This window comes from Littorina saxatilis, linkage group LG8 (assembly GCF_037325665.1).
Source record: "Littorina saxatilis isolate snail1 linkage group LG8, US_GU_Lsax_2.0, whole genome shotgun sequence".
Classification (NCBI taxonomy): domain Eukaryota; kingdom Metazoa; phylum Mollusca; class Gastropoda; order Littorinimorpha; family Littorinidae; genus Littorina; species Littorina saxatilis.
Window position 1 is genome coordinate 36509405 of NC_090252.1, and position 13132 is coordinate 36522536.

The 13132-nt window shown below is 41.3% G+C and overlaps 1 protein-coding gene and 1 long non-coding RNA gene across 2 annotated transcripts in view; one reads left to right on the plus strand and one right to left on the minus strand.

Annotated features, from left to right (window-relative positions):
- LOC138974625 (uncharacterized) overlaps nt 1–266 on the minus strand; it is a 1913-nt gene extending 1647 nt beyond the window's left edge. The window contains exon 1 of the mRNA XM_070347348.1: nt 242–266. Within this exon, the coding sequence (XP_070203449.1) occupies nt 242–266 (25 nt within the window). The remainder of the gene's footprint in view (nt 1–241) is intronic.
- A 1470-nt stretch (nt 267–1736) lies between these two features.
- Nucleotides 1737–7186, plus strand: LOC138972293 (uncharacterized). Its single transcript, XR_011457539.1, has 4 exons — nt 1737–1983; nt 2397–2539; nt 3471–3573; nt 7054–7186. It is a non-coding gene; the product is annotated as an uncharacterized lncRNA (long non-coding RNA).
- Nucleotides 7187–13132: the final 5946 nt, after the last annotated feature.

Below are 13132 nucleotides of genomic sequence, written 5' to 3' on the forward strand. Positions count from 1 at the left end.
GAATAATAATAAATGCCAAATTGGTTTTAAGGCAAAAAGTCTGGGTGACCGAGAGAGAGACACACACATACACACACGCATGCATGCTGCACGGTTACGTCCTAACGCTCATGACTTATCTAGAATATCATAGTTTTAAACTTCTGTATATCTATTGTCGGGCATGGCAGGTGAAAACACTTTTAAAAAGCACTAACATATCACTCAGCATGCTTATTTTTCAGAGAACGATCACTTTTACCTCTTCTGATGCAATGTTTTACCATAGGGGTATTGGAGTATTTTGCAAGTTGGTGCAAATATGTCAAATGTTGTAATTGTGTATGGGATTGTGTAAACTCCACTCGGCAGTGAATTATGTTTTTTGGTTAAAAGCGATCGAATGCCCCAAGAAATATGTGACCCTCCACCACGGAATGAGTCGCATGTCACCTTTGCATAATTTTCAGATGTGTACATTTTCTTAAAGAGTTGTTTATGCTCTATCTAGTGAAGAAACCCGTTTTAGAAAAGAGCGAAAACTGCTTGAGTTATAAGCCTGTGACTAAGGTGACCCTCACACTGTTACCAGACACTCCCCGGACTTATAATAAGCCTAGCGCAGAACCGCGCGAGGTGACATGCGACTCATTTCGTGGTGGAGGGTCACATATATTAATGCGAATTGAGAAACTGATCAGGTTATCTTAAAAACCTTAGGGTTACTTCGCCTTCCAAAATTGCTGTTCGACAGGGAAATATAATGACCCGTTCTCACAAATTGATAGACAATAAGTCGCTGGCTGCCAGCTGCTCAGCGAACAGAATAAGGCGGCGAGGGTCAATATGGTTGAAATTCACTTTGACAAGAAATTGTTGTGACTCTTTCTCGCAAAATGATAGATAAGTCGTTAGCTGACAGCTGCTCAGCGAACAGAATAAGGTGGTGAGGGTCAATATGGTTGAAATAAACTTGTTTTGCTGTTTTGTAGAGAACTATGCTTTATTTACCTTATACTGCCTGCATTTGATTTTACTCAAAATCATCTAAACATTGGTTAAACTTGATTTTATTAATACCTACGATCGATCCGATCCACATTGTCAAAATTATTATTTGCAGAACCCCCGCTTATATCATAATACATTGTTGGACAGGTCAAGGACTAATTTTGGATCTGGTGCCCCAAGACTTTCATCAAAACCCAATCATAACGGTTGTAACGGCCCCCCAAAAATATTTCTGGTCTAATTTATATGCTATTTTATACTATTTCGCACCATTTCTGAAGCTATGAATTATGTATTACCTGGATTGCTAATGAAAAATACCTGTTCTCACTCACTAACATCAACCGTGATTTTCTCAAAATGGCCGACAAGCTGGTTAGTAGCTGTAAACTAATGTAACAATGTCTTCTTCTTTTTTGTACCAGTCACATGCAACTTACATCATCTTAAATAGGGATGTCTTTACTTCCATTAGCATATCCATATCACAGGATGTTAAAAATCAACTTATCTATCATATTGTGCGAACGGGTCACAATTCTTAGAATTCCTGATTTCCCGTTTGGCATATGTATCCTTGGCATTCGATGTCAGTAATCCCACACGTTTTGGGCTTATTTTTGTGGGCCACAAACGCGAAATGTGCCCCACAAATGTTTGGGCTTATTTTTGTGGGGCACATTAATTTTTGGTTTTGTGGGCCACAAACTGTGTTTGTGGAGCGTAAAATAAAGGGCACAAATTGAGCTCCATAAAAAATAAGGACAAATATTTGTGGGGCTTAAACAGTGTTTTTGCCCCAAAAAATTTTTTGGGCTCTTTTTTGTCCTCCTTATTTTGGACGTTGAGCGTGGTTTTCAGACCTACTGCGTTTCGGTTTTTAGTTCAGTAATGGCGGTCGAAGGCGATCTGTTTGGAAAGAATCTCCAATGGCAATGATGTTTGCTAATGCGAGAGAATTGGGACGGGCGAACCTTTGCATATTAACCAGAGGTAAGTTTCCATGTTTCGTTTTATAACTGAGAGTGGGTTTATGGTAGTATGTGTTGCAACATGTGTCATTTCGACTCACTCGAGTCACTGTGTGTGTGTCAGTCCACAGGCGCAAGGTATCGTTCACTGAACCAACTCGTCGCGATATAACCTTCGTGGTTGAAAACGACGCCGTTAAACACCAAATAAAGAAAGAAAGAACTAAACCAACACGTAGATAGTTGCCCTGTACAGGGATTTTCTCATTAATTTGAAGAAGAAGATTACCACTAGTCTACCACGTTTTTGCAACATCTTTTCAAGGTGCATGATCATAATATTTTATAAATTCTTTTTGTTTTTAAAAATTGAGTCTAACTTGAAATACTCAAATCAGTAGGTAACCTTCTCGGTTTCCAATTATTTTATTGCAGGTTGGCATCAATCAGAAGAGAGCTAGAGCTAGTATGTTCAACTTCAAGGTCTCCTCTCAGCCGAAAAAGCCAACCGATTGCTGCATGATCTTGAGGCTGTCACTGACAGAAGTAAAATATTTGATGCCACTGCCGCAAATCAGGTAAGAGTAAGGCGAAGAGGTTTTATTATACATGTACAACTGTCAGTGTTATGATACAGTGTTTTTTTTCCTTCCCCTCCCTCAGATTCTCAGGTTCTGGTCAGAATAACTCATATGGAGGTGTGTGTGACTGTGAGCAAGACTGAGAGAGTGTTTTCATTTTATTTGTATAATTCATGACATGTTCAGGGATAATAATAAAATAATGAACACCTACTGACTTAATTAGAGTCCAAACCACAGAACTGCTCGAAGCTCTTAGCTTTATTTCACCAGTATGATGATCATGCAGTTCCTCCAGTATTAGAATCATTACTAATACTAGAAGCGCATGACTTTCAGTGTGTACCTTTAAGTTTAATAAAGTACAATGTATTGCTGTAAACAGTCACTCACTCACTCACTGTCAGGATATCTCATTCTCAGTGAAACTGTGTGTCAAGTTCTATTATTTTTTTCCTTTGTGCTCTACACACATGCATACATGCTATACATACCATATAAACATGTTATGTAATATACATATGTATATGCACACATCAACTTGTCTACATTGTATGTCTGTCACTATATCAGTCTATGTGAACACATTCAGTTCACTGATTCAGTCAAAACTTCACTAAATGTAAAAGGACTTATAACATTTTATATTCTAGAAAGATATCAATGCCACTGTCCCACAGTATCATAAGAATCAAGCGTTAATGTTGGTTTGGTCGTTTGTTGTCGTTTTTTGTTGTTGTTGTTTTATGGGGGAGGGTGCAGTGTGTAAATTCATCTGGTTCTGTGGACAGTGTGTTTGTTGTTCCTCCACATAGGTAAATATCATACTGCATGTAGCTCCTAGTACTACTTGTCCTGTCAACTAACTGTTTTAAAATTGGTGCTCAGAGGAATGTTACTTCAGCCAATATTATATATTACAGGACAGGTTGGCATCGATCCGGCACAGTGGAAGAAGCAGATTGATTCCTTCATGATCCGGAGGCTGTCAAGACTCAAATGGGAAATATTTCATGCTAATGGCAATTCAGGTAAGACTTTTGCTACATGATCATATTGTGTTTTATCCTCGCTCTCAGTCTCAAATTCTGGTTACATTCTGACTGTTGGTGTGTGTTTGTGTGTGAGAACTGAAGTGTGTGTGTATGTGTGTGTGTGTGTGTGTGTGTGTGTTTGATTTTCCCTGGCCAGTCAGGAGAGCTGCCAGACATTAATAGTATAATACCTGCAGATTTTTCTAGCCCTGCAGATTGATGTTACACACCTTTGCTTTGCTTTTTGAATTTGATAGCAAGCGCTGACAGGGAATGTGTCTTCTATATTTCATATATATGTTAAAACTAGAATGAATACCCGCTTCGCCAGGTAGCCGGCTTCGCCGGGAAGAAGTACTTAGAGCCGTACGCCGGCTTCGCCGGGTCCGAACAATGGACCCGCCAAGCTTAGGTCCCTCCCAGACTCGTGGAATGGGAACAGCACGAAAATGATTCAGTGGCCATAATGCCATTCCTGACCATATCGAGTCCCATCCTTGTCGACGAATGGAGGCGAACTCCACTCAAACAGGACTTAGCAAGTTATGGCTTTTCAAAGGAAGGCCAGTACATAAAATTACACAAAAGCCGCCAGACCACATCACAAACAGAACTGAACAATGCACAGGTGTTGCTTACATAGAGACACACACACTCACACACACACACACAAAAACACAGAGAAGCCGTATCTATAGAGAGATAGATGACAGTGTATTTTTCGCGTGGCTATAAATTGATTCGACCTTTGCACTTTTACAGTGAGGATAATTTACGGGTCCAATTTACGTTCTGTACACTGTACTGCGTTGACCTTCTAAAAATAGTAACGCCGGGAATATCCGAAGACGCTCAGCGCAGTGGACAGCGCAGTGTAGTAACTTACAACTGAACGGGAAAGCCACACGAAGGAAGGGAGATAAACGCCAAACACTGGAGAAGATAAGGAAGAGTTACTTATAATGGTGAAATGAACACAAAAACGAAAATGAGTTCAGCGCTGCGCGCTGAGAGCACGTGTTGAAATATCTCATCGATGATATTGTGTCCGGGGTGTAGCTGAATACGGTGTCCAAATTTGAAAAAGATCCACCGAGAACTTTGGCGTTGTGATGTGGTGTAGCGGCTATGGTGTGTCGGTATGGGGGCCCGGGTAGCTGAGGTGGAACCAAAATAGCTGAGGTGGAACCAAAATCGGTTCCGCGCTGCGCGCTGAGAGCACGTGTTGAAATATCGACCAGGTTGTGTCGTGTCCCGGGTCTACCTGAATATGCCCACCAAATTTGAAGCAGATCCATCGAGAACTTTGGCCGTGCATCGCGCACAGACAGATACACAGACAGATACACAGACAGACACACAGACACTAGTCTATATATATATACGACTAGTGTCTGTGTGTCTGTCTGTGTATCTGTCTGTGTATCTGTCTGTGCGCGATGCACGGCCAAAGTTCTCGATGGATCTGCTTCAAATTTGGTGAGCTGGCCAGGGTCCCCCCGCCCTCCTACCCGCCTTGGCTTGAGGAAACCCCTACTATCATATACGCCAGTGAAGATAATACTACCAAAAAAGATAACCCCGTCTACCTGGCTACTGTTACAAAAGAAACCCTAAACTACAAATTCTCGGAGCATTTAAAAGTCTTTACTGACGGATCCAAATTTGCAGACGGCAGCGTTGGCTGCGCCTTTGTGATCCCAGATCTCAAAATCTCAAGGAAATATACTCTTAATAAAGACATCTCCATATTCTCAGCCGAGCTATTTGCCTTGCTCATGGCATGCACTTTTATAAATGACCTCCCAGTCACACCGCGTGCGGTAGTTTTCTGCTCTGACTCGCGCTCTTCATTACAAGCTCTGCATCGAAACACATCAAATCGGGCAGAGCTACAAAGAGAAATCCTCTTTATATGTCACCAGTTAATCTCATCCGGCACATCCGTATCATTTCTCTGGGTCCCCTCTCACGTAGGGGTCCGGGGAAATGAACTGGCGGATGTCGCTGCCAAAGAAGCGGCAGAATCTAGCCCAGTTAACACTAACATCGGCTACTCAGTAACCGAGTTCTACAGTAAAATCCGTAAACTCATTCGAAGTCAGTACGTAACATCTCTGTCCTATCAACCCATTGATATGAACGATCTACACCCCGATCTCCCAACAAACCTCCTCACTATCTTCAGACGCCTCCGTGCCGGCGGCTGCCGCTTCCATATCTTTAACAAGTCCTGCCATTGTGGAGAACCCTATTCATTTCAACACATTTTCGCTCCATGCGCTACAAATAGAATTACCTTTAAAACCTTATATGACCATATGCAGCTCCATGGTCTGAGTCCCCAGGATTATTTGCGCAGTAGCAGTTCTCTAGGCTGGTCACACAGCTTGCTGCTGTGCCGACTGGTCAGGGACTCGGACATGGGGCTGTGGGTATAACTAAGCCCAGATTATCACATCAGCGTGTTTCAGTTTGAGGTCGAGTGGCTCCCGCCATCCCTCCTGATTCCAGCGACTACCCTCTAGACAACATATCCTCACCCAAGGCCCACTAGTCGCCAAACTGTACATATTGTTTTTATTACCACGGCCTTCGTGGCTTACATTTTAATCCTTTTATTTGTAAAAAGTTTTGAGATTTATTGTTCGTGTTCCTCTTACTTGCTCATCTATTTGGTTTTATTGGTGATCCTGAAAAGTTCCACTTTTTAACTCGATTTGATTTAAAAAAAAAAAATCATTTTACAAACCCGTTATTCAAGATATAGAATACAGACTTATAATTCTTACCAAGAAACATCTTAACTACTTTTCATTTTAACAAATTCCACAGAGCATTATCAACTCAACCCCACCCCCTGCCCTCCTCTCCTTATTTTTTGTTTCTTTCTTTCCTCTTTTTGAAAGCGGACAAACACTCAAGTCCTTAATGGCTCAAAACCGTAGGACTTTTAATATTAATTTTAACGTAATTTTATGTACTGGCCTTCTTTTAAAAGCCATAACTTGCTCAGTCCTGTTTGAGTGGAGTTCGCCTCCAAAGGTGATTAACACGGTTACATTCGTCGACAAGGATGGGACTCGATATGGTCAGGAATGGCATTATGGCCACTGAATCATTTTCGTGCTGTTCCCATTCCACGAGTCTGGGAGGGACCTAAGCTTGGCGGGTCCATTGTTCGGACCCGGCGAAGCCGGCGTACGGCTCTAAGTACTTCTTCCCGGCGAAGCCGGCTACCCGGCGAAGCGGGTATTCATTCTAGTCGTATATATATATAGATAGAAGTAGGCATTAGAACTTGTCTACAAGGGAAAAAGAATGCTTACGCTCTTGGCATTTATGTGGGCTTAGTGTGTGTGTGTGTGTGTGTCAGTTACAAACACAATTTACTCCTTAGGCCCTACTCATACTTAAAACTTGTTCTTGTCATTGTGTTTGGATTTAAGATCAGTTCCTTTGTCATTCATTTGTCAGTAGGGACAGAAGATGAGAAGACCTGGCCAGTGAATGTGGATGAAAAGCAGTGCTATCCAAGTCCAGCTGTGATCGATGGGGAAACTACAGCTACAGCGGCAGTAAATGTCCACTCAGCAGGGGCGGACGAGGGGGGGGGGGGGCACAGGGGGCACGTGCCCCCCCCCCGAAAAAAAATAAGAAAAAAAATTGGAAAGCTGATTCTATGACCATTTCTAAGTTCAAATGGCACCAGATGGCACCATTTTGCTTCTTTGGGCCAAAACATTTTCCGGGGGGGCATGCCCCCGGACACCCCTAGCAAATTCGGGCGCTTCGCGCCCATCACATTCACTTTCGATTCAAAGTGCCCTCCCCCCCTTACAAAGCAACTGATCCACCCCTGCTCAGTATTGGTTGTACTGAGCATTACAACTTGTTGCTATTGTAAATTTGTGTCAATGTTTTAAAGGCCCACTACGCCTCATTTAAAAAGTTGTCCTCACCTTTAACATGGGATAAGACCATCCTTCCACTTGGTCACAGACCAAAAATCAACACTTTGACTGCTTTCTGTAGTGAGGTAGATGTTTTGGTGGTTTCGGTGAATTTTTTTTTCTTTAAAAGAAGCTGTACCTGAATTTATTCTTTAAAAGGATACCACTCTGCATAGAGAGCCTTGAGGCAGTTCATTTTTGGTATGTGCCCGTATGGTCTTATTTCATGTAAAAGCCTCGGGGATGTCGTCAGACGTCCGACATAGACAGATTGAAAGGCTCAAATGTCCGATTCACATAGCCACATGGCGGTCAGATGTCCTATTGTTTTGAACTGAGCGCTGTCATTGTCCGATAAGAACTTGACTCCATTCCTTCGGACAGCGCACTATTCTATATTTTTCTCTCAAGATACACATTTTCAAAAAGCGACCGAGCACTCTCGCGTACATGTGCACTGAAGTTGTGCAGTGCGGATCTTGTGTTTTCGAGAATTCCAAACCCTATGTGATATGGGCTGTTTGGGTACACCTGTCTGCAGCACATTAAAGTTAGGAGTACGGGAGACAACTCCAACTGACCATAAGTCTTGCGTCTGCTTTTGGTTTAAGTTCGAGACATTTTGACGAAGCGCATTGAATTATGCCACCGAAATAAAACTAAGGCCTGTCCACTTACAACAAGAAAAAAGGGTTGATCAGAGATCAACAGGGCCAAAACATGTTGTAGAACATGGGGGGGGGGGGGGGGTGATTAGTTGTGTGTGCGACTTTGAAAACGTAGAATGGAACTCCGCATAAAAGAACGTTCCAACGTAAAATCAAACTAACTCCTTTATACCGTATTTTGCCATGTTTAGGCACGGTCATGAAAGGGGTTCCAATGGTGCAGCCATAGTCGTATTTTTAGAGTATGCACAAACACACGCCTCATCCCCTAGATCATTGGTGACCTGAAGAAAGCAGTTAGAGCTGGGTTAGTCAAGGCCATGCCTATTCAGGAAAGCTTCCGCGCCATTGACAATTTCGGAGGTGTAATTTGATAACACCTCAGTTTTGGAGAAAAGGTAAATGTCCGACCATTTTACCTATAGACTCGAAACTTTGTAGAATGGTCGTGGACGAACTAAAGTTCATGCACAACAGCTATCAAAATATTTGTTAAATTCAAATGACTGAAAAAATAACCCCTTCGTTGTAAAGTTTCACTTGCGCAATATGCGCAAATTTAATCAATGATATGAACGCATTCATCCATGGGAAATGTCCTGATCCTGCCTGCAATTGCTGTATTGAAGGCATTGATTGTCTAATGTTGATTAATGTATACTATGTCATTTGAATTACCCCAATCCACTCATATACAGAAAAATGAACGACTGAAACGGGAATCAAAGGTGGGAGCAGCAATGCAACTTCAATCACAGTATCATCAGTGGAAGAAAAGTGACTAAAAAGGAGGAAGCACCAATCCACACATAATCACAGTAACATGTAACACAAGGTGACTCGGATGAAGCAGCCACCAAACTAATGTATTATGACAATGAGCAATCTGCACATAACATAAAACCATCAAAGCGATGTTCCTTAAAGGTCCAGACCATGCTGTTTTAGCGTCAAAAACGCTTCGAATCGTGTTCCTGCGCGACCGAACACTTCCCGATGTTTGCAGTTAGTTAGAAAACCACTTTCTTACCGTCTTCAACAATGTTTGGTTTACTTCGGAATCTTGTAAGGCCGTAATCCGACGAATTTTGTGACCGAAGCGACGGATTTCTTCTCCAAAACGACCCGCCATTGTGCCGCGTGATCTTCGCGAGACTGGCTTATGAATAAATTATCCGTGACGTCACACAGTGTGAAGATGCTGTTTACCAACATGGCAACAAGCGTGACTGCAGACGAAATTGAACCGTACATGTTCGAACTACCAGTTTCTCTCCTCGAATCAAGCATGAAAGATGAGGAGCGGAGGCCACTTCCAGCAGTAGTTGTCTCAGCGATCAAAGGTAAACACGCCCGCTCTCTGTGCTGAACTTATCGTCTGCTTTCGAGTCTGTGCTATTTTTTCACTCTCGCCTTGTCAACGCACTCGCGAATAAGTGGGATATTGTTTAAGTGTTCATGCATTGCATTCACGAGTAAAAGAACAACAGCTCATCGCAGTTTTAACTGTTCTTGATTATTTCAGAGACTGGTGTCAGAGTGGCCACTGTACCTGTTGTATTGTGTGGGAGGGGCAGATTTGAGAGAGAGAGGAAGCTAGCCTGAGGTACATTGTAGAATGAAAACTTGCAGGGGAGCAAGAATGCATCACCAGCCACGAAGGTGTACATACAACTTTTTTTGAGGTGCCTATATTTGTTTGATTTTTAAATGTATGTATTTGTTGTTTTTAAAGGCTATCAAGAAAACTTTATTTAAATGTGACACTCAGTCAAATATAGTTTCACACACACACAAGATTAACTCACTTGCATGCCCACAGAAGAAGTTTGCTCTTCACATTGTTCTGTTGTTGTTGTTTTTATAATGTAATCATTGTAACATCAACACTCAGTAATAACCAATATTACAACACAATCACTTTTTCATCAGAACTCACTCACATACTACATGTATTAAACCCTGGTTTATGGACACTTGCATTTGTACTTTGCATGGGAAAGCAGCCTGAATTTCAGGTGAACTTTAATAAAAGAAGATTTATATGTATGTTGCTCTAGATGCATGTTTTAATAAATAATAATGACATTCAGGAAAGTAAAAGGACTGTTGAAGTTTGCTGTTGTAAAATGTCTGATGATTAGGGTTTTGTTGCACATTTAGTGAATTGACTGTACCAATTGCTGTTATTATTTACACCCAATCAGTGCATCCACATGATATTATGTAGCTTAAATTAAAGAAAATGTTTTGATGTGTTCAGAACATACTGACAAGTTGCACACTCACTGACTTTCCGAAAGAACAGGAAAGTTCTTCCTGCCTGTCTGGTCACTGCCATCAGAGACCTCTTTCTGTCACAGAGCTACACAGGCTTCAAATGTATGTAAGATAAATAAAAGGTACATTACAACTCTCAACTGCGGGGTGTGTGTGTGGGGGGGGATGTGCATAACCATTGCATACTTAAGGTCGGCTTAAACTGCAAACAGAAATGTGGAGCTTGCGTAACAATTCTTGCTTTGTCAGATTTGGAGATAGGCAGCCTCAGTCTATATAGTTGGTCGCCAGTTGGGGCGTCCTGCTTGGTGACAACTTGAGCTTTGTCAACTGGTCTAGCTGTAGCAGTCAAAGTCTGGGCACTGTTGCATTGTAGTCTCGCTGTGTATGCAGAGCTTTGTTGTAGCTGCCATAGGCCAGTGTTGCCATAGGCCAGTGTTAGGATCACCACCCCCTCAAACAGCTCGTTCAGTTAACCTGATGCCTGTTTTAGACAGAAAAAAAAGTTACCACAATCAGCAGAACTTTCACTGGAGAATGGGCATAATTCTTTCATACTTTTCTTTCTCATAGCTTTTTTTGGTTTTTATAATCTCTTCATTACACTAAATAACATCCATCTTAAGACCTATTTTGAGCCTTAATTTAAGTTGACTAGTAATGATATTAATCATAATGTATTTATTTTTATAATGTACAAACTAGAGTATGTATGTGGATATGTGTGTGATGGTGCTGGTATGGATATGTGTGGTTTGGGTTATGTGTGTACTGATGTGTACATTTTATGTGTTTTGTATGTTTTGCGAGTGCGATTTTATGTGATGTTATTCTGTACACCAGCCAAAACAAAATGTCTGGTATATTAGATAATAAACGCACCTTTAAATTTATTAGCGACTACACCCCATCACCCTCCAGTCCCCCTCCCCCCCATTACACCCTACACTTTTAACATTGTATAAAAAATCATGTCCCAATATAGGTCCCTAGTTACCTGGGAGGACGTTAAGCTCCATAATCAACATCAACAACGTATTGAATTGAATTGAAAAGCTGGGGTTAGGAGGTCTAACTTCTTGAATTAAAGTGTTTTTTTCTCAGGTGCATGTAGTTTTTTCTTTGCTTGAAATCATGGTGTATTCTGGTTGTAAGAGAAGAGTCAATTTCCTTGTAAGCCTGCAAAATTAAGATTTGTCATTTTTGAAGTACACAAGTTTTTGTAAGAGTCCAAAATAGTCCAGGATAAGGAGGAAAAACATAGGGTGGGTCAGGAAATCTGAAACATTGCATAGTTTTGTTTTGCCTATGTAGACACAAAAAGTACTTAGAGCACTTCCCCCCCCCCCCCCCCAAGAGAGCATAGCTTAGTTTTAATTATTTTAATGCCACTGTTAGCAAGAGGAGTACTACAGACAGCAATCAAACAGTGGATTTTTTCTGTAGACATTGTTATTTCTGTTTAGGTGTTTCAGTAGTTTTCTATGCGGATAAATCATGCTGCATGATCACTAGAAACAATCCAGCTCTGTAGCATGCAAGTTTTTTAAAGGTTTTTTTCCCATGTTACTCTGAGAGAAAAAAACACCCACAGAGATAAAGTTGAACTGGCAGTTTGACTGAAGCAGTGGTAATAACACAGAGTTGTGCTCTTCCTACAATCAATGTTTTGATGTGGATGATGATGTCCGAACATGTACTTGGTTGTATTATTTTGCTAGACTATTTGTTTCTGTTAGATATATCTGCTCACATGATTGTTGTTCATAATTTGACATTACATTTACTGCTGATCAAAATGTATTGTTGGAATAGGTCTGCTTAATATTCTGACTGCAGTTTTGAAATAAAATCAAATAACACAGATGTTTTAAGTATCAAAGTGCTTTTCACACACACACACACACACACACACACACACACACACACACACACACACACACACACACACACACACACACACACACACACACACACACACACACACTCACACACTATGAGTATGACTGCAAACATGAATTTGTACTTGTATTAATTATAATTACTGTATTACAGAACCTGATCTGAAAAAAAGGACAACAGCAAATTATTCATGCAAGCTTGCTGTATTAACGATTTCTTTATCCATTTAATACAACACTGAATTAAAAGATAACAACTATAACAACGTGTGTGTGTTTGTGTGAATGTCTATGTGTATATGGACGGACACTGATTAAACCTGAGACTCATCGATTACCCAGGTGAGTGTAAAAGAGGGAGAGAGAGAGGGAACTTTAAGGTGGGTGCATGGGGACGGACATGTAGTAACAGATATATGTTTTAATCTGTAATCTTAACACATGTGCTTAAAATTAGGAACAGATGCCATTCCACTACAAATACTGTCAGTCTGACAAAAACGCCCAGTGACACTGAACCCCTATCCCTTACAGAACACATTCAGTATACATGTACTCACTTCCTTTCGTCTGCGTTTAGTGAAAGCAGATCGTTCTGATGACATTGGTATCCGGTTTCTGACCTCCTGTGAGTGGTCAACAATTGTCGGAACTGGAACTGCGTCAGGCAACAGCTGTTTTGTGTGTGCCAGGTTTTCAGTCTTGCCGGTGTCACGGCGTGAGTTTACACTGTCCTGAGTTTACGCAGTGGCCC